The sequence below is a fragment of the Maylandia zebra genome, linkage group LG7, assembly GCF_041146795.1.
Source record: "Maylandia zebra isolate NMK-2024a linkage group LG7, Mzebra_GT3a, whole genome shotgun sequence".
Lineage (NCBI taxonomy): Eukaryota > Metazoa > Chordata > Actinopteri > Cichliformes > Cichlidae > Maylandia > Maylandia zebra.
In genome coordinates, this window is record NC_135173.1 from 39,413,806 (window position 1) to 39,436,394 (window position 22,589).

At 38.7% G+C, this 22,589-nt stretch overlaps 1 protein-coding gene across 1 annotated transcript in view; it reads right to left on the reverse strand.

Annotated features, from left to right (window-relative positions):
• The window catches only part of cntfr (ciliary neurotrophic factor receptor), a 228,670-nt gene that overhangs the window by 18,796 nt on the left and 187,285 nt on the right, over window positions 1–22,589 (reverse strand). The window contains exons 5-7 of the mRNA XM_004538375.5: window positions 20,884–21,001; window positions 20,241–20,407; window positions 14,133–14,296 (exon numbers count right to left, since the gene is read on the reverse strand). Of these exons, the coding sequence (XP_004538432.1) occupies window positions 14,133–14,296; window positions 20,241–20,407; window positions 20,884–21,001 (449 nt within the window). The remainder of the gene's footprint in view (window positions 1–14,132; window positions 14,297–20,240; window positions 20,408–20,883; window positions 21,002–22,589) is intronic.

Sequence of the window (22,589 nt, forward strand, 5' to 3'; positions counted from 1 at the left end):
TGTGATCCTACAGACTTACTTAAAAAAACTGAGCATAATCCATACTAAAAGTGTGCGCAAGCAGAAAAGACTAACAGTTATTTGAACAAAAAAAGTCAATTTTTTCATACACACTTGCACACAGTGTTCCTTTTATGGCAGTCCACCTGGAAATATGCATATCTGGATCGGCTCTTTAAATGGCCACATTTAACCATAAATGGTCAATGCAAAGTACCTCGTGAATCTTTATGCATAGAAATTAGTCTCTTTATTGTGCTCTTTGAACCGTCCTTGACCACTGTTTGCTGTGCAGTGGGGCGCATTGGAGGGTATGTTAAGTCTGTTATGTGTTGGTGCATGTCCCATAACATCCACATGCCAGCAGCCAAGGTTTCCCAGCACAATACTGCCTTGTAAGGAGATAAACATTGCGATTCACCTCACCTGTCAGTGGTTTTAATGTTGTTAGTGTAAATTTACGTATGTATGTGTGTGTTTGGGTGCATGTGTTTGCGCGTGTGTGGGGATATGTGTTTCACATGTGTCTTCAGGGCTGATCTATTGTAAATAGAGCTGTTCAAAGCTGTTCATCAGACTTGTTTACCGCTCATTAAAATTGTTTAGTGTTCATTTAAATTGTATGTAAAAGTGTGCCCACACATTTGTATGTGCAGTTCTACACACTGACAGACAGGCAAGCAGGTACACACACACACACACACACACACACACACACACTCGCACACAAAATGCCACTCCAAAAACATATATATTTATCTTGCCATAATCATGTCTCATTAAGACAGAGTAAATATTCACTAACCCTGAGATATAATATGATAATAATTCAACCATAATAGACTAACCACAGAATGGACTATTTTGGAGGTAATTACTAAAATATTACTACAGTTTCTTGTTTAATGAATAAACATGTGTTTGTACACAGCATATGCAAACATGGCTGTTTGAAGATACTTGCTGACGTTACAAGAAAACAACGGTAACCAAACCTCACCTTTAATTGCCGCTAACGCCATCTTCCCAAGGTGGGTCGTGTCTACTGATTGTTACTGGCAAGTTTCAAAGTGAATGAACTGTGTTTGAAGCAGCATTTACATTCTTAGGACATTTCCCAGCAGAAACTCCTCCAAAACAAAGCAAAGCAAAATAACCCACATATCTCAGTGAAGATCAAAGGAAGAGAGAGCACTACCCTGTGGTTACTTTTGATTTCTGCTAACACTGACCCTGCGTTTCACAAAATAAGTTTACTAACCAGCCTAGCAAGTTAACGAGCCTGGTAGGTGGCAAGCTAGTTAAGCACCATAAATAAAAGTGGTACAGGTAGATAACTGATTAAGCAACACTGACTAATTCATTAACAAGCTAAATCAAGTTGTATTTAACATGAGCTGGGTCTGCAACAATGTAACAACTTCTTACAAGAAAAATATATTCTCCTAACAAAAATATAATTTAAGCATTAGACAATAAATCCTGAAATAAAAAAAAAACTGTTCAAGTACTGTATCACACTGACAGCGGTGTCTACAAATAACTAAATGGATAATTGTGAGAATGCCTGGTGTGGTGGTCATGTTTTAAAAAAAGGTCAGGGGACTCTGTCTTAGACAAATGTGCTGGTATTGGAGCTTCTGTTTAGTTTGGTCCCAGGTTACTCTAGTAACCAAATAATACAACATTATTACTGCTGAGCAATAATCTTGTGATAAACTTAACCTGATAGACTGTATTGTGTAAGGATCAATAAAGTACACATCTAATTTCTTGTCATTCTACACTCAACAAAAATATAAACGCAACACCTTTGTTACTGCTCCCATTCCCCATGGGATGGACGTAGAGACCTAAAATTCATTCCAGATACACAATATAACCATCCCTCCCAAACAGTGGTCACAAATCAGTCCAAATGTGTGGTAGTGGGCACATCTGCTATATTGAGATAATCCATCCCATCTCACAGGTGTGCCACATCAGGATGCTGATCTGACATCATGAGTAGTGCACAGGTGTACCTCAGACTGCCCACAACAAAAGGCCACCCTGGAATGTGCAGTTTTGTCTCACAGCAAAATGCCACAGATGCCACAAGCAATGAGGGAGCGTGCAATTGGCATGCTGACAGCAGGAATGTCAACCAGATCTGTCGCCCGTGCATTGAATGTTCATTTCTCAACCATAAGCCGTCTCCACAGGCGTTTCAGAGAATGTGGCAGCACATCCAACCGGCCTCACAACCGCAGACCTCGTGTAACCACACCAGCCCAGGACCTCCACATCCAGCAGGTTCACCTCCAAGATCGTCTGAGACCAGCCACCCAGACAGCTGCTGGAACAATTGGTTTGCACAACCAAACAATTTCTGCACAAACTGTCAGAAACCGTCTCAGGGACGCTCAACTGCATGCCCGTCGTCCTCATCGGGGTCTTCACCTGATTCCAGCTCGTCGCCGTAACAGACTTGTGTGGGCAAATGCTCACATTCGATGGCGTCTGGCACGTTGGAGAGGTGTGCGCTTCACGGATGAATCATGGTTCACATTGTTCAGGGCAGATGGCAGCTGAGAATGTCCCAGTTCTTGCATGGCCAGCATACTCACCGGACATGTCACCCATTGAGCATGTTCGGGATGTGCTTGACCGGCGTATACGACAGCGTGTACCAGTTCCCACGAATATCCAACAACCTCGCACAGCCATTGAAGTGGAGTGGACCAACATTCCACAGGCCACAATTGACAATCTGATAGACTCCATGCGACGATGTGTTGCACTGCATGAGGCAAATGGTGGTCACACCAGATACTGACCGGTTCTGGGTCCCCAGACCCCCAATAGTGCAAAAAACTGCACATTCCAGGGTGGCCTTTTGTTGTGGGCAGTCTGAGGTACACCTGTGCACTACTCATGATGTCAGATCAGCATCCTGATGTGGCACACCTGTGAGGTGGGATGGATTATCTCAATATAGCAGATGTGCCCACTACCACACATTTGGACTGATTTGTGACCACTGTTTGGGAGGGATGGTTATATTGTGTATCTGGAATGAATTTTAGGTCTCTACGTCCATCCCATGGGGAATGGGAGCAGTAACAAAGGTGTTGCGTTTATATTTTTGTTGAGTGTATAAAACTGGAATGCATGACAAACTTTACATTAGTAGTAAAGACAGAAATTAACACTAATATATTATGCACTCTATATTTTCTGCTTCTTTGTTCTAACTTTATTCACAGCAGCTTGTAAATACTGTGTCACTCTCAGTCTGTTATAACATATGCACAAAGACACACACAATAAACTTCTACAAAACCCCAGACAATGGGAGAGGCAGAGAGACGAGCTGTGAACATTCCTTAGGGATTGCTTAAGAAACTACAAGGAAAGTAAGTGACCCTTTGCTTTTCCTCTTCTCTGCCCATCTCATTTATTTTGTTTCATGCCTCATTTTTCTTGTGTTCTCTTTAATTGTTTTGCCCCACATTGCTCTTGTCTTGTCTAGTACTTTGTTCAGTGTTGAAAAACTACAAACAATACTTTCCATGTAGAATCAATAGAGGTTACTCTCATCTTAACGTGCACAGGTACAAATTCATTGTGAAGTGGAAGTGGAAATAAAAAGAAACAGAGGAACTCCAAAGGACTGCAGTAATCATGGCGGGCTTTGTATAATAATACAGTTGTAATTGTAACTTGTATGATTGTGATAATGCATGCTAAGATATCATATTTTGTTGTACACATTATCTGCAAGGCCATTCCTGATAAAGCTACAGGTTGTAGGCTGACCTGGAAAGGACAATAAGACATGCTGACCAGTAAGGAGAAAGGAGAAATACCAGACAGAAAAACCAGGGGAAAAAATGAAGAGGCTGAGAAAAGAGGATGCAAAAGAGAGAAGAAAAAGCAGAAAGAAGGAGACATGGAGGGAATTGGCGTCGGTGGTCAGATCTAATCCAGTGAGCATGTCTCTTGTCCTGGAAAGGAAACCCAATTATATGGCACTTCCACTGGCCCGATGGCGCTCTGTGTGTATGTGTGTGTGTGTGCATTCAGAAGGTTGGTCTCATTAGGTTGACTGACAGCTCCCATTTTTCCGCCGCACTCTCCTCCCATTTGAGAACACATACACACGGACACGAACACTAGGTCCAGGGGTAATTTCTCAGACAGTATTTCTCTCTTTGAAGCCCCAATCACCATAGCAGCAATTACTGTAAAAGGAACCCCCCCACCAGCCAATCGAAAATCCCGGACTAGACCTTACACCCTTAAAAAGCGTGCAGTAATTTGAACAACACAGGAGGTGGAGTTGGCTCTGTATTAACACTGTTTTATGCTATCTGCCAGCGTGTTAAGGATGTGAAACATGAACATGTCATAAAACCTAAAATCAGAGTTCATCTTTCTCCTACTCCTCTACTGTAGAAACTCTTAAAAGCTCAAGTCACATTTCCAGAATGTCTTTATCAGCTCATAATCCTGCCTTTCTGAATGCTGATCAAATGAAAGCTTGCCCTTTTTTAAAGATGCACACATCCTTATGTAGATGCTGTGACATGTCACACCTTATACACACATTAAGACAGTAAATGGAAAATCATGGTCTTATATTGGAAAAAGGGGTTATTGTCCACGTATTATGAACAGCATTTACATAGCACTTCTGCAGTAAGTGTTATATTTCTCCACTCATACAGAGAATTCATGGTAAGTTTCCCTGCTTAGGCCATTTTAGTATGCTGGTGAGCAAAACCAAGCATTGGACCCTCAACCTTGAATTAGCTGACATGCTTTACCGTTTTACACAGACTTGTCATTGGATGAACTGAATGAGCTCAGAAGAGGAGTTATTTAGATGTGAGATTTGCGCCAAACAATTATTTTTAAAGCTTCGAATGTTTTGCTTTGACATGTGCGGAACGGGAAGTCAGACATCCATTAAATAATGTTTTGATTTCTCAAATAATCAAAACCATGAGACAAATGACAAATAGCATTAATTATATTAGGATGCAGTGTTTCACAATGTGAATTCTAAAAGGGGGGAAAGAACCAAGGACTGATTAAAATGATTAATTATAAGATAACAAAGTATTAATGCTGAGCTTTGTTCAACTGCTGCTCAACAATGGCTACTTTCTTATTAGAACCACATGGTGTGATGTTATTTTGAAACATACTATCATATAAAAATCACAGCTGATAAAGCATTACCTGCATTGTTAAGGCACTCCTCAATGGCTGCAGTCTCCCTTAGCAAGACAGTAAACCTTACCATACTTCAAAAAAACTGCTTAGGAGAAACATGTCAATGAGCCAAGGCTACCCGATCTTCAGGCGCTCTGTGCTCTGAGTTGCCCCACCTTGTAAAACAAACCTCACAGTCTTCAGTTTTTCTATACTCAGTCTAATCTGGGAAGCATGACTGAGAACTTGAGAGAACTGAGAGCAGCAGGTATATATATTTTTTTCCAAATCCTTAACACGGCTTTGTTGACTTCATTTGGTGTCTGTCATGTTCATTTAATTAGAACTATATTGACCATGAGAAGCAAGACCCCCTGAGATGAGGTCAGTGCGTGACATGTGTGCATCATGCTAAGTCAGAGCAGATAGATATGTGTGTGACAGGCCAGACTGACACAGTGATATAGAAATCAATAGAGGCAGAGAGAGGGCAGTGGCCCCATTCATCTTCATTTCACCCTTACACAGTAAGACATCTAAAGGACTACAAATAGAAAATGCTGAAATATTCCAACTGCAATCTTGGAAAGAGACACAAGATAAGACCTCTCTCTTGGATGACTCATATGCCCTCTTTTAACTTGTTAACCCCCCCCCCCCCCCTCCTCCCTTTAGAGAATCTTTAGGCTTCTCTTGTGGGGAATATATGTAACTGTCATATTCAATTATTAAATAATAAAAAAAAAGTTCATATTAATAAAATGCTAAGAGTTTGCACAGTGTAAGACCATGCCACTCTCTCTGTCTCCCTGTGCAAAATGTTTTTGAGTATATGTAAAGGTTTTGATCCAGCTGTAATGTATTTTGACAGCACAGCCTAATGATGGTGACTTTTATATGTGATGGCACTGAACGTGCAGTTTGTGTGTCTATGTGCTTGAGTGTTAGGATGATGGGGTTTGATAAATGATCTGTCTGTGGCAGTGTCCTTTAGATGGGATGTTTTTCCCAAACAAGGTCTACACATTTATCATGTGCACCTATAGATACAAATAGATGGCTTGAGGGACGGATGGTTAGACAGGTGGCTTAATGCATGGGTGGAAGGGTGCATATGTCGATGAACGAGCGGGTGAAAGGGGGAAAAAAAGAGATTGTGGAAGCTGGAAATAGAAACTAATGGTAGAGTGGGAGGGAAAGGTGAAAAGTAAACACAAAGGTGGAAATTTGGACATAAAAAGAGAAACGGTGGAAATAAAGAGAAGATGGAGAAAGTTCAGAAGCACTTTTTCGCTTTCATGATGTGCACATCAGTAAGTTCTTATTCAGTGCCAATCTCTGCTTTTTCTTTGCCATGATAATGTTATTCATGAAAATACAATACTCTAGTTACGCACCATATGCATAAAAAATTTACAGAAAAATCAAATACGCTCACTATGAGCAGTGCATGTGAATTGTGACTTCATGTTTCCATCACTTCCAAAGAGATTACATTAAATCCTTTAGAGCATATCCTTAACCGTACTACTTCTTGCCTAGCACTACCCAAACCTTAAATCAAGACTCCAACCTTAAAATTACCAAGGACTTGCTTTTTGACCCCTCCCGAAATACCGTATGACTGTGTAAACAGATTTATGTTCCAAAATCAAAACTAAAACGTACGCACACACAAATACAACTCGTGCCTCACTATTGATCCATCTAAGTGCTTGCTAGATGAGAGAGACTTTTGGCAAACATACACACACATTGGATGAACAGATGGAGAGAGGTGGAAAAGGACTGATGGCAAGACGGGAACAATACGGTACGTAAGCTGGAAAAAAAATTAGGAGGAGCGAGGAGAAGAAAAGAGGGATAAAAACTGAAAGGAAAAAGACAGAAGCTTGACCAAATGTGAGGTGGGAGAAGAATGAATGGCCGAGAGAGGATGCAGCACACATGTGGAATAAATAAATGAATGAAAGGCTAATCTGTTTTGCTCAAGCAGATGAAGATTAAAGAAGGAAAAAAAATAGGTCTGCCTCTTTTCTTTCTGCTTCGACTGCTGCATTTATTCCATCAGTTTCTCTGAATTTATGTATTTAACATGGTGGTTATTCATCTTTTGTCCAGTTCTTGTTTTTCACTATGTCTGGTGTATGAATGCTGTATGTATTTGTAGGTGGACATGGTGTTTGCAGAAATGCAAAAGGTTATTTCAGCATATTGCCAATACTAACCACCTTAGTCTATCAATATAAGCAATAATTTATGTGTTTGCTGCTTTTGCATATACACACATGCATGTTCTAGAGATTTCTTGACATTTGTATGCATGGTAGGCTTAGTAATTATGAAGCAAAAGAATGTATGTGTGCAGTGATATTTGTGAGTATTGATTTATATGCATACCAGCATTTAATTGCATATCTGCGTATCTGTCTCTGTGTGTGTTTCCGAGTCTGCATGAAAATATCTGTGTTTTCACTTGCCTGGAGTTCAGCATCATCCCCAAAGGGCAATTACAGCACAGCAGATGCAGTTTCATACCATGAACTGAATATTGAGCAATCTGAAATTGTTCTTATCACAGTTACTGGTCCATTGCTTTAATTGCTGTGAGTGTATGAGCTCACCTCTGTCTGAAGGGAGCGTGAGGAAACAATGCACACAAGGCCATGGGAAACAAAACAATTCACCGACCATTTAGAGATATACAGATGCATTTTCATGTGTTGTTTCTGTTCTCATTTTGATAATTCGCTCTTGATAAAGTGTACTGACGTAATGTGAAGCGAAACGGTGGCTGCGGTCATTCTCTGAATTTAAGGTGTTTTTAGTTGACACTAAATGAAAGAAATTCAATTTTATGAACAGGGGAAGAGGAAGTTTCATGGATTAAATCCTCCTTTTTTTTAACACTCACTTGCTTAATTTGTAATAATTGAAACCTGTTGATGACAAAGAGTCAGTAAAGGGTTGGGAGCAAGTATGTGCATTCCTTGTTGTGAAATGACCACTGATGAATCTAGGGATATAACACAGTGGTGTGATAATGATGTGTATGAAGTGTGGCTATCTGCCAACAACTAAGATGCCAGCTCACGCACATCATCCTACATTGTTTTACAGCGAGTTACTGATCAATAATTAATATGTTTTTGGGTTTTTTTTGCTTTTACTGAACTACAAGGGAATCACATATCGGTGACTTACTTGTTCCTAGGGGCAATATGTGTGTGTTACAAATCACATTACTCTATGCTGTGAAAAACTAAGTACATCTCATGGTTAGGTAGCTCATAGAATTTATATATATACACACACATATAAACACATTTATTTATATACAGCTCTGTTAAGGTCCTGCTACAGCACTTCAGCCAGGTTGAGGTCTGACTGGTATGAAGTGTTTGTACTAATATGTTGTGTTTGGTTTTAACCAAGCATGGCACCATGCTTTGTGGCCAAACAGCTCCACTTTGTCTTAATTTCTTCATACTTTTTCAGTGTTTTGCAACTTTTTAGCGTTTTTTTCTTCTATTTGCACATGCTAACTGAGGCCTGTGGACTTGAGTGGAGATGTAGCTGTTGGACTGCACAGTCTGACTTTAGGATGTAGCAATCCTTCAAACTCGTGCTCGTGAAAGAGGGGGTCACTGATGATTGAGGGCATTTAATTAGCAGCACTTGGATGCTGCTTGCCCTACTAATTCCTATGGAAGCAGTTAGGCTGTATTTAGGGTTTCACAGGACTACAAAAACGTTCTTTTTTAAATGACTGTGCACTGTTTCAAATGTGTAATAGCAGCTTCATGATCTGAAAAAAGCTCAGTACCAAGACTCCTAAACTAGTTGTAATTTTACACAAATCAGTTGTTTGGCAGGCACAGAAAAATAAACATTTAAAAAGCGTTCCCATTTCGAAATCCAGCAAAGCAGTAAATTATTCCATGCCATGAAGTTCAGCTATCTAAGAGAAATAACATTTAGGTGGTGGGGGGGCTTCACTGTTAATGCTGCACTTTACTTTGCACTACATCCATTTACAAACCACCACTAGCTCAATAAGAGCACCATTCTGTTGGTTTTTAGTGTTTTTGTAGCTGTTTTTATGTCTGGCACACCTACTTAAAGGTTAAAAAAATATATGTACAATTCAATTCCCCAATGGGCTTGTTTCTGCTAAGTCTAAAGCTTTTCCCCCTCCCTTTTTCTCCATTCACTCCACTAGTTTAAGGCTTAAAATGTTTCAGATATATTTTCTCATCCCCCCCCAATGAACCATTCATCTACCTCCCTTAAACTTCAAACACCAGGTAACCAATAGCCTATAAAACTTCACTTTCAAAGCAGCCTCTTGTGCTCCCTTTTTCTTTACGTCTCTCCAACTTTCATCCATTTATCTGTCACACTGCTCTCCATACAGCAATTTCTCTTTTTCTCTCCATACCTCTCTCCCTAACCATCCATTCTTCTGTCACTTTTCATAATCAACTAATATGGTTTCAGTCTTATGCGCTCAATTTCACCTTACATCTTTTCAAATGTGGACTTTGTATTATATTTCTGTCCCCCTTGTCTTGGACTCGAGTTCAAATGCATCTGTGTATCTATGCATGTCTATCTCATTTATGTGTCTCGTTTTACTGTATCTATGAGCATCTGCTGTCCATTAACGCCCAATCTCCTTCTCTAACGCACTCCATTCATCTCTACTTCAAAACTTTTCCTCATTTGCCTCCACCCATCTGACTTTCCATCACTCTACCTATCTGTCCCAGTCATCCCCTCATTCTTCAGCACGATGGATGGTTTCTTCTGAGGATCAGTCTGATCACATGACCGCTTTCATTTCTGACTGAAAACACATTTCAAAATATAACATGTGAAAGCCATTCGCACCCAGCTCTGCTGTCCGACCACATTAAAGGAGAATTCCTAAGCAACACTAAGCACTTCAAGTTGTATTAAACCTCTGATACTAAAATCAATCAAGTATATATGGGGGGCAGTAAATAGTGCGTTTTATTTTGGCAGCCTCATTAAACTTCAATTACTGATTTATGTCACAGCTTGATAGTTCTAAATCCAAATATCTGCTGCTACAGTGCACTACCATAGATAGTCATTAAACCCATCCTCAACAAGGGCAGTAGCAAGCCAAAAGCTGGGTTTTCTAAAATAAACTTTTTTTTTTTTTTTTAATAGTAGTACAGTTCTTGATTCAGTGTATTTTAAATTTCTGCAACGATGTGGTCTAATAATGTGGTCTAACACATGAAAGATCCCTGGTTCAAGTTTGGAAAGAGACACAAGAGACACAAATCCCTGGGAGGGCTGTGCCAAGTCATCCATCTGCTGTGGCGACCCCTTGCGCATAAGGGAGCGGCAGGAGAAGTAGTAGGTTCACTTGTATAGTGGCATTCAAAATTATCTGAAAGAAGCTTTGTCTGCCCTATTTACTATTCTTCAAACAAGACGGTGTGGAAGTAATCAAGAAGCCAAAATATTTGCAACTGAAGCTGCAATTTTGGTTGCTGTGTCATTCGTTCTTCAATCAACCTACTCTGGGTGTGTTTTTACTCAAACCAGTGTCAATAAGCTCAATACCAGCGTATTACAATTGCAAAAAAGTGTAAATGTAGAAGGTTATGTCGAGGTTTAGACAAATGTATTACATTTATAACATCTCTAATAATAAATGGTACTCTAACATGACAAGGCTGTCTGCTAGTTGCCACTCAACCTTTTCAATGAAGTGGCATAATCGTAAAAGTTAGTGGAGAAATTAGGCAACTCATACAAATACAAATTCAGCACACACTTTCTGTGTGATTGAGAACAGTGCCAACACGGTTAACCGACTGTTAACAAAGGGAGCCAGAAGCACAACTATAAAGTGCTCACAAGTCCAGAGGTGATGGTGTCGGAATTTCCCCTTCAGAAAACCACACTAACGGCTGCAAAAATAAAAACCGTGACCACAATAACATTCATCAAAGAATGCCGCAAAAACGGAAAACCTTGGAGTTTTCAGCTGTCATCGACTCTATTTATGCAATTTCCAAATTATGTCTCCTTACCAAATCCAAATATTGACTTAAGGTTTCCCAACTTTCAGGTCACGCGTCGGTTCACATATTGATTGATTAGCAGCAAGGGGGAGAAGAAAAACTTTGAGTGTGTGTGTCAGATTTAATCATCAGCTGGAACCACAAAGATCTGAGGCTTTATTATAACTACAGAGAGGCAGGAAGTGACTGAATGTCAACGTGTTTATAAAATAGCACTTTGCCATTCATATGTGTGACTGTGTCACGGAAGATTTGTAGAAAGATGTAACACAAAGAGATTATATATCATTTCTGATATCGCTTCTTTGTGTTTGTAAGGATGTGAGAGATGTGGTAATAACTAAGTGAACTTGGTTCTGCTGGCTGTTCCCATTCTGTTCTTTAAAACCAAATACCTATTATGTTACCTAAAACCTAAAAGCAATTTGGCAGTCAATTATACAAAACTGAACAAATCCCCACACTTGAGAAGCAGGGACTTGGCAATTCTTGTACTTCATGACTCATTCGAAACATTAAACCATTTGCTCTAATTGCTCTAATTAATTTTCAGCTGAGCAATTATTTAGACTTTCAGTTCATTGCTGTGAAGGGTCTTAAAGCCAGCTTATCAGGAGGAGGGTTTAACCCTTTACAGCCGATCGGAGCGGGCACGCTCTGTTTTGCGTAACTATTTTTAAATCCTGGTAGCTCTGCAACCAAGTAAGCTAGCGCAATAATTTTTTTTGCATATGAAACTGGAGGAGTTGTACTTACATCTTATGCCATCAGCTTGTCCTAGGTCACAGTTTCCTTCCACATATAGCTTTGCAAAAACTGCATAAAAATCACTTGCAGCAACAAAAACATGATATTCCAGAAACACGCTTCGCCGATCCATCAGCTGTTTGTAACACTTCCTATGGCCATCAGCGCGAACTATCACATGACCGCATGACCTGCCCGAAACCGGAAGTGACGTCATTTTGCGGAAATGTAGTTTTTTACGATCGGGGCCTTATGAGCTTGTGTTTTACTTGTTATGTGTTTTAAAAAGTTATATTTGACTTTATGACTTTCTGTGTCGTTTCTGGGATGCTTAAGACTCATATTGCACTGCTGGAAATAGTTTATTTTGATGCATATGCTGTTATTTTGCAAATTTGCACTATAATATTTATTTTCGTTTTTCCTGCAGTATATAAAAATTGGTGTATTTCAAAAATAAAACTATGAAGACACTCAAAATAAATTTCCTGTGGTGGGAAACTAGTTTGTGTAACTTTTTTGTATTTACAGTTTTGAGGGATAAGCCTCTTAAATTTCTCTAACTAGAAATATATGTTAAAAAAACAAAAACGATTTTCAATTTTTTTGTAGTTTATTGCACTTTTTTGCAATTTATGTGATTACTATGCACCTAATGCAGACATATTATTAAAGTTTGGGCTATAATGGTTGTATTGATGTATAGCAACTTGAAATGCTCCCAAAAATGGCTCCACAGCATGTAAAAATATAATATAAGCTCTGGCGAACTTGGTTCTATGGTAGGTCTTAAAGGGTTAATAAAGGATGCCTGGATTTTTTGTTGATGTCTTCGGTTCAGCTTTGCAGTTGTTTTCCCCTTTCTTGTAAAGCTCATGATGGCCTGCTTGGAGGGTGAATAGACCTAAATCACTATCACGAAATAACTCGACACCAAAATGCTTTAAGGTTTGCTGTACAGAACTACAACCTTGCCAAAACTCTTCTTATTTGAAGTGTAGAATAAGTAAGAAACAAAGAAGTACCATCAGACGAACTTTTCCGCAGTTCAAACCAAAGAAAGCTGAGAGGAAAAGTAGTAAAACAAAGAAACTGGGGGTGAGGGTGGTGGAGTGAAATACAAAGACAGTGACACAAGAAGGTGTTGAAGGACAGACAAGATGAATGAAGTAAGAGAAAAAAAGGTATTGGTTTATAATTTGTGTGTGTTAGTGTGTCCATGTGATTCCAAGCCAGGCTCTGTAACTCAAGCTCTTGGAACAACACCTTAGCAAACCATTGACATGTTAATAACCCTGTAATATTAGACCTTGGTAGACAGAGCTTTTATCCCAGGAATCCTATAGTGGACACATATGCTTTTACTGTATGAAGCCCTCAGGGAATTGAACCCACAAAAAAAATACTCAGATTAAGTAACATACACCAAAGCAGCCGAGCAATTGTGTCTGTCTGACCAGGGATCAAACTCCAATTTTTCGTAATATTCAGTAATTGTTCTCAGAGGCATCTCTTGACAGGGATTTTTAAAAAAAACAAACAATTTCTATGTTCAATTTACCTTGGGAAATACTATTGATCAAATGTAGAAGAAAAAAAGAGGCTTATCCCCGTGTTTCAATAAAAGTGCCAGATAAGTAAGCATTTCTTGGAAAAATAAGATTATAACGTGAAACGATACTTCCTAGCGCTTTAAGAAAAAAAGCAGTATGCCGTTTCCATTTAAAAGATTATTTTTTGTGATAACTTCAAACTCTGGCTGCGCTATCTGAGACCCTTTTTCTTTAGAGCACCAATAATTAATAATTAACTTCTATCCTAGTGTTGACTTGCAGACACTAAGAAAACAGTGTTTGAGCAAACTGTTCTGACCATTTATAACCTCTTTCTTGTTTTTGGTTTGTGCCAGATATTCCACTTGTAAGTTAAAATTTTCCTGAAAAAGAAAAGAAAAACAAAACTTTTCTACTTTGCACTAACTAATAAAGCTAATTTTCTCTGCTCCACTGGATAAAACCTTTTTCATAATGGCATAGCAACACGTCACATCGTATTTCTCATCGCACCATGTTTTGGGGAGGGGGGGCCTTTGTGAGCACTAGTGTAAAAGGTACTCACATGCTGCCACTGCTCTCGGATGAGCGGCCGGTATCGAAGGAAGTACTTTAAAGGGAAGTTATCTATGTCAGGCCACGTGGCGGGGCTGTGCCAGGATACCTCCAGTCTCCGAGGGTTGAAGCGGATCGGGGTCGCTGTCACACGTTCCGGGGGGTCTGGCTTTACTGTAAAGTGGGTATAAACAGTTAGTTAAAGGGGAATATTAAGGTCACTCAGACAGTTGCATAATGTTTTATATAGCACTAAATTGTGTCATAAAGGTGGAGTTAAGGCATTAACTTGTTACTTTAATGATACTTATTTATATCATTGCACACTTTTTTGTTCTTTTTTACTTTAGAAGAATAACAACAATTTTCATAGTTTCAAGTCTAGCAGTGGTCAGCAGCAATTGGCTGCACTCTCAAGGTTAATTGGTGAAATGTCAATTTAGAGAACAACAAATATGAACTTTCACCAAAGAACCTGCAACACTATTTGTCCAGCAAATATCTGCACAAATAAAAACTTGCAATGAAAAGTGAGAGCTTTGAAACATGCAGGAAGGGGAAAAGACAGGCAGGGGTGGTGTAACAGAAGCACCTGTTGAATTGAAGACAGAATACATTCACTATTTAGGATCTTCCAGCTTCTGAAACATGATTTAGAATTTTTATTATTTTTTTATTATATCTTGCAAGTCTTGACATGATAGAAGGGATCTATTTAATATTGCTACTACCATTATTATTAGTACATGCTTAAGGTCGCAATGTATTCTAATGCAAGAAAGACTTTAAATAAGGCTGAACTGAAATAAAAAGCTTTAGCTGAAAAAAGTGTCTGAGGTATCTGTGGCAAGACAGAAGATGAGAAGCCATCACTCCCCAATGAAAAGGCATGTGTGTCTGAATACCTGTCCACTGAGGAACACACCAAGACAGAGAGATTGAGAGAATTCAATTGAAAGCTTTTCAGATGATATTGAATGACCCAGTCTTTGTTAGATCACTCCCACAAGGGAACACACCGGCCTGCCACTTAAGCTACATGAAACCCTTTCCCATCTAGATGCAAACATAGCATTACACAAGCAAATGGAAAACCACAGTAATAATCTCAATGTCTGATAACATACTGATGGCAGCAGTGGATGAAAGCAATGTGGATAAAAAGGTAATGCATACTTATGAAGACTCATAAACAGGCAGCACATAATTAATGATTGAAAATACGAAAGATGGCTGTTGGCACATACAAACAAGACTGCTTTCTCACTCGAGAAAGAGATGTTAACAATCTATTTTTGACTTTCAAGTAAATTTTAAAAATCCCGAAAAAACTAGGGAAGCACACAAAGAAAAGAAAAAGAAAATTGCATGCTGGCAGAGCAAGAGCAATGTAAAGCCAGCAGAGACCAGAGAGAATAAATTTTCTTTGTTCAACAGCACCTAACAGAGGAAAAACATGTGCAAGCACAGAACAAAACAGCGAGAAATATGTCTGGGTGGGGCGTCCCTTAGGTTTTTAAAGTATCCATCTGACCTGAAACATATACTAGTAGCTTTGTGTTGCATGAGTAATGAACACATCCTTCACTTGATGACCTCTGCGATAGCAGCTGGGGCGTGACAAAGGAGTGCTTTTTTTATATGAGAGATAAAAGAAAGAGAGGATTTACACTTAAAAGAAGGGTATGAAATTTACCGAGACAAGAAGTGTTTGGACATTACTGACCGATGCAAATGCAGATTTAAATTTGTGCAATGCAAATACCAGGAAAAAAATATTGTCAGCTATATGCCCAGAATTAGTTTGAAGATAAAATCAACCATGTGATTTAACAAGCTATAGAAACATAAACAAAAAGAAAGACAAAAAATGTGATCACAGGGTTTCAATTTTTTTGACATCCCGTTGTTCGATATGTTCTTGCCTGGCCTAAAAACGCCTGTCATTCCAGCTTTAGCTTTGTTCTTTCATTTGTGTCCACATTACTGGCCCTCTATCCTCAGTCTCATATTGCACAGTAACTGCAGTCCCTTATTTTCCCCTTTGTCGATGTACTGTAACATAAAAATCTAATCTTTCACAGACGAGAGACAAACTAATTTTTTTCTTTTAAAAATGGTGGAAAATGTATCTGATATGTAGCTTCAACATGTGGTCTCTTTAAACATAAAAAGGGTAAATTCTGCAAAAGAGTGCTGTGCATTTATTTATACATGCATGTATTTTTCGTTTTCTCTGAAATGCTCTGATTTACTGTTTCTAACACGACTGCCATGTGTCTATTCCCTCTACCTAATGGTGTAGCCTGTTTTTTTTCTTCAAATAAATAGGCTTTTCAGAAAGAACAAAATCTGGACATCAATTCACTGATGTGCTGGATGACATCATCTAGCAGTGCACTTGCACAAATGGGAAAATTGATCTGCAGTGTTATCTTGCACATTGATCATTGAATCTTGTCTAAGGTGTAATGACAGTTGAGAGTTTTTGTAATGAAGTCCCAAATCAAAATCTCGTTTCTGAAAGTAGCCTGTTTTTGAATTTGTGAATGGACAGATTGCACGCGCGAAAGAGAGTCAAAAGCCAAAGCACAAGCAATTCTGTTGGCTAAATTTAAGGACTAATCTTTGCACGACTGTGGTTTTAATTTGTTTAAGTTACACAAAGTTTGAAGTTTCATTTTGTGTTATTTTTTTAAGTTATACAATGCGAGATCTTATTACTAAAGCTGGTATCTTTTTTTTTTTCTTCCAAGAGGAATTTTACAAAATTCTAAAATTCTTCTTCGCAGCTTTGAGGTAAAGAATAATTTTGAACATGGCATGGTTGTTGGTACCAGATGGTCCAGTATTTCTGAAACTGCTGATCTACTGGGATTTTCCCACACAACCATCTGTAGGGTTTACAGACAATGGTCCAAAAAACAGAAAATAGCCAGTGTCCAACAGTTCTCTGGGCAAAAATGTCTTGTTGATGTCTGAGGAAAACAGCCAGACTAGTTCGAAGGAAACAGTAAATGAAATAACCACTTGTTACAACCAAGGAAACAGAAGGGTTTCTCTGAACGTACAATGTGTCAGACCCTGAAGGGGATGCCACTCCTGTCAGCTAAGAACAGGAAACTGAGTCTACAAAACTGGAAAACAGAAGATTGGGAAAAAAAGTAAAAATCCCGGTCTGATGAGACTCGATCTCTGTTGCTGAATCCTGACGGTAGGCTCATAATTTGGTATAAACATGAAAACAGGTATCCATGCTGCCTCCAGGTGTAATAGTGTGAGGATTACTTTGCTGAGTATTTTTGATAACCATCCTTTCATGACTGCATCTCAAACTGATTTATTGAACTTTAAAATAAGTCACTAGAGCTCAGGCCGAAAGAGCACCTTCAGCATTTGGTGAAACAGCAGAGACACATTAAAAATATACTTTGACTGGTTACTTCTGGCTGACTATTGTAGCCCCCACAGACTATCCCAAGTTAATACACCCGAATGAAGACCTCTCTTCTAAGAAACAATTCAAAGCATGACACAAGTAACAAATAATTTCAATGATTTCAGTTACTGCAGCTACTCTGACCTGGTGGAATTAGGTTACAACATATTGTCTTTCATCTCATTGGATGAGTAATGTAGTAAAGCTGAATGACAGCGGGTGCTCAGGTGGGCTGCTGTCAGAACTGCCAGCAAAAAAAAGCTCTTTGTTGTAAGTGAAAATACTTTAACTGTAGAAGCCTTTAAAGCTCGGCAAGATCAGTTAGCGTTTGATCATCTTGGCACTAGAAAGCTTTAAGTTATCATTTGATGAGTGTGGAGCTTCCTTGAGGGTTCTCTTTGTAACTTCACCCACAGCACACACATGTAGGGACACACACGCAAGCACACACATCTCATCTCATCTAATTCCGCCCCAGCTTTGGTCGGATGAACAAGGACAGTTGAGAACCGTCTTACTCCCGCTCAGAATTCAGAAGTGAACCAGGAAGCATGAAATTGTTTTATTTATTTACGATCTGCCTCGTTGTCCCTGAAAATGAATGTGACTTACATCATAGAATGGCATAAGAAAGACTTTTAACAATGCAGGAACGAAGAACAGATGAGTTTCAAAACATACTTTGTTAGAAGTTTTGGCCTTTCAACTAGCAACTTTGCAAACTTTGCAACTTTGCAAAGGTTTGGGCTTGTTTTCTAGAGTCAGTGACAGAAAGTTTCTGTAGCCACCGCTTCTCTTTGGGATCAATGACAGCTGTATCAGTTATCCAGGAGGAAAAGCGAGTGATTGCATGTAGATCTACAGTTCAAAAGAAGCAAACTTTACTTTATTCAGACCAGAGTATGTAACACCTAGCTATATGTAGCTGTAAGCAACTAAGTATGTTTTAAGGCTTAAAAAAAATAAAACAACCAGAAGCATGGACGAAAAATGCAGAAAAAAAGTGAAATAAAATGATTGTTTGATAATAGCAAAAGAGAGGGAGCGATAACAGGAAGGAAGGAATTAAAACAGGAGGAAATAAAGGTGGGAAAGAAATGCAAAGTTACACTTTTCAGGAAATGAAGAGAAGGAAGAATTAAATGGTATTTTGCAGTGGGGTATTTTGCTATTACCGATAGTTGAGGGATATTTCCTCAGCCAAAGCACTAATCCGGCTACCATTAGCATTTTCATGAGTCCTGTGTCCGGGGCTTGGCAGAGCATGTCACTGCCTCATTTGGTTACTTATGTGTACACACACACACACACACACACACACACACACACACACACACACACACACACACACACACACACACACACACACACACACACACACAGACTTTCTTTCTTTCCTCTCTCTCTCTGTCTCTCATTTTCAATACCTAACCCTCTCAACCGACACTCCGCACAATCGCTCACAGCCCCATTGGTGTCTGTGTGTGTTTATGCACCATGCACACCCATATCACCCTAAGCAATGCAATAGAGCTGAGGACTGCTGGCAGCAGTTCCCTTATCTATCAAAGTACTCCTCATTCCTTCTTTAAAATGAATTTCTCCTCTTCACTGCTTTCCAGTCAGAGTTGCTTGTGAATTTCAAGAGTACTGCTGTTATTATGTGGCCTTTGGTAGAGTAACTGATGAAAAACGTCACAATTCAAAGTTAATTTTGAAATTACTCGCCACATAATGAATTAATTAATTGAAAGTAAAAAAAAAAATCAACCTTGAAGCACATTTATAGCTTCTTTTGTTTTTGTTTTTTTTTAGATCAGAAATGTGCTGATATGGCAGCTGGTGTTTTGGCTGAGGGAAAGTGAGAAACCAGACCATTGATTTGTGACCATCACATCCTGTCCAAACCTCAATTAAATACTGTTTGCTGCAGAAAAGGTTCAGAGGTCGATTGTTTATTATCTGCTGCTTTTGGTAATGGCACGGATGCACAGTCAGTGGGTTTCTCGCTAATGGACTATGCTGTGGGTTAAAAAAAACAAACAAAAAAACCCCAAACAAAACTGTACACTTCTGCTATCAGCTGGGTGACATTTATTTGGCCATTGCATTTTCAATTTTCTATGTCTTCCTGGCACCAAGCATTGCTGTGTGTGCAACAAATCTCCAAAGGGAACCAGAAATGAATGAAATCAGTCATCTGTGAGCAAACAAATGCATTAACATTGCTCGGCGGTTGGCACACACAAAGAGATGCCTTGACACTCGGCATTTTAGTTTTTTCCTTTGCCAAATACCCGTCAATCTTTGTGGGAAAAACATTTTACATTTGTCCCTGAACTATGTGCGGATAACGATTTTAATGAAAAAGTGGTAATTTGTTGCGAGCGGAACGGTTTAGGAGCAAATACTTGTAAGATTTTCAAAATGTCAGTGTGGGTTTCATTTAAACTCTTTGAATTCAGGGCTTAATGGAACCCTCTAATTGTGAGCAAAACTTAATAAGAAAGCACAACTGTTTCCTTTCTGTGTAGCTTCTGCAAAAAGCCTGTAATTCATTTCGAGTCACATTTGGTCAACACACGCAACTTCATGAGTGCTTTAAGATGCAACGGAGTGAAGGAACAGGAAAAGAGAATGTAACAGAAACCACAAAGCATAACACAGAGCATGTTTTACCTATAGTGGACTCTTCAAAAGTTTTAGTGGCAGAAGCTTTCCCCAAAGCATTGATGGCTGTTACATTAACTTTGTAGGGGAAGCTGGAGAAAACCTCTGGGAAGCGTACATGGCAGCGGTTCTTGTGGAACAAATCTTTCTTCACCTCGAGTGAACGCTGGTTATGTCTGAAGAGAAAAAGGTGAGAGAACAGGGAAAAAAGGAACAGCTGTTGCAGGTTTTCTGCTTAAAGGCAAAAACTATTGTAGACTAAAGACTGAATGATACAGATACTTAACACAAACACTGAACACTAAAGACATGGGCTTGCTATTAATTAATCTTTAGCTATGGCCCATTCCTCATCTTTATTCAAAGAGAATAATATTAGTGTTACACCTTCAATGAAAGCACCTGCCATGGTGTTGGCTGTGGGACTCTGGGAGTCTCAAAGAGAACTTGACAGAGACCCACTTCTAAAATGCTAAAACTCGTCTAGGCAACCGAGACTTGTTTGTTTGCCATGTTGGACTAAGATATGAACCAAAATGATTGTATCACTCTTACTGTTTTATTATTATAATGGCAAAAATAACAGGAAATAATCTTCAGAAATCCACAGGTTTCATCCTGAAACATCTGTATATGCATAAAATGCACTTACTGTACTTCCACATCAAATGTAGTGTTGATGTACGTTGAATGCTGCTGGTGCCAGCTGCAGTAAAAACCTTGAGGGTAGGTGTTGGACCTACAAGTGATAGTAGGCTCCAGAGGGGGAACTATAGAGAGAATAATGAGAAGAAAAGGGAGGGGAAGATGGTTAATGAATATCTACATGTATACAACTGAGGCAGACATGAAAAGAAGCATACCAAGAGGAGGGATCACAATCAGATGAATGCACATTGCAATATTCAAAGGCAAGGCAACAGTGCCTTACACATTACCTCACTGCATAATTCAGTTTCCATCAAATGTTTAATTGAAAAGGCTGCTACTCAGTTAAAATTAAGACATGGTTCTGCCAAGTTTTTTGAAAACGTAATTAATTTTGTTGTTGTTGCGTACTATATTTAAATATTTAATAAGACTAATTCAAATTTAATGAAAGTTTAATTAAAATCATGGAAATTTTAGAGTATGACTTTTCTATAAAGTTAATCTCAGGCAAAATTAAAAGTGATGTTTTCATTTCTTCTCTATATCAGTGCTGTTTGCCGTTGTGGCTGAGAGAATCAAAAAAAGAAATTAAAATAAAGAAAAGAAGGAAATAAATAATTTGTGGTGATTTGTTTTCTTATTTGTCTGAATTCTGTTTATAGAGTAAAGGAAATGATGAAAAAACAAAGGAGAAAGGGTTGCAGTGTTTGGGGGATTGGCGTTGGGGTGCCGGTGTTTATGCTGTGGAGACACAGAGGATATTGAAGTGGTAGAGCACAAGAAGAATAAAAAAGTTTGGCAAGAAAACGTGATGTTACACCAGCTCTAACCTCCTCTGAGATTAGGGTTCTTTTTCACGGTTAGCCAACCATGTACTCGTCTGCCACTCCCTCTCTCTCCACACAACTTTTCAACATTTTACCTTTGTTATAGCGAATATAGCGCATGGACACAGCTCCACTGCTAAAACCAATCTTGGTGAGTTTCATTATTTCCCCCCTTGTGAAGTTCTTTTGTGTCTTTTCCTTTCACCTAATCATCCTCCTTTTGCTTTCAGTTAGCTGATGTTGATCTAAATTATGGCTTATAATTACACACTAGAAGGTACTCATCAATTATTCAGATTACTGTGGGGTGTGTGTGTTTGTGTGTGTGTATCTAGCTATATATCTAGGGCTGAGGACATGCTCCAGACAACTGCACTTTACAACACTTAATACAATACTGCTTCTTAAATTGTTTGCTTATTGCATATCCTATTGTACACTCTATTTCCCTTTTTTGTTTTTTATTTATTGTGTGTTTGTCTGTGTTTTTAAACTCTCTGTTCTACTCTGAGTGCTAATGCACAGTATTTTGTTATGTGAAGACATAATGACAAAAAAACTTTAATCTGTCTGTCTGTCTGTCTGTTGTTTTGACCAATGTGAGAAGAAAGTGAATATTTCAAACAGCAGCATCTTGATAAGATTTAGATAGAGACAACTCAAATGACTTCGGGAAAGTAGTTATTGGGATGATTTATGCAGGGGTGGTGTAATTCTAATTTAAAATGTCAGTACAGTGGTAATAAACACTAGGTTATATTCCAATTTAGAATCAAAATGAATTCTATTTTATTTTAATGATTATTTTACTTCAATTCAATGTAATTAAATGTATATTTTCAACACTACCTAGAGTTACTGAAACCATAGTATATTTAAA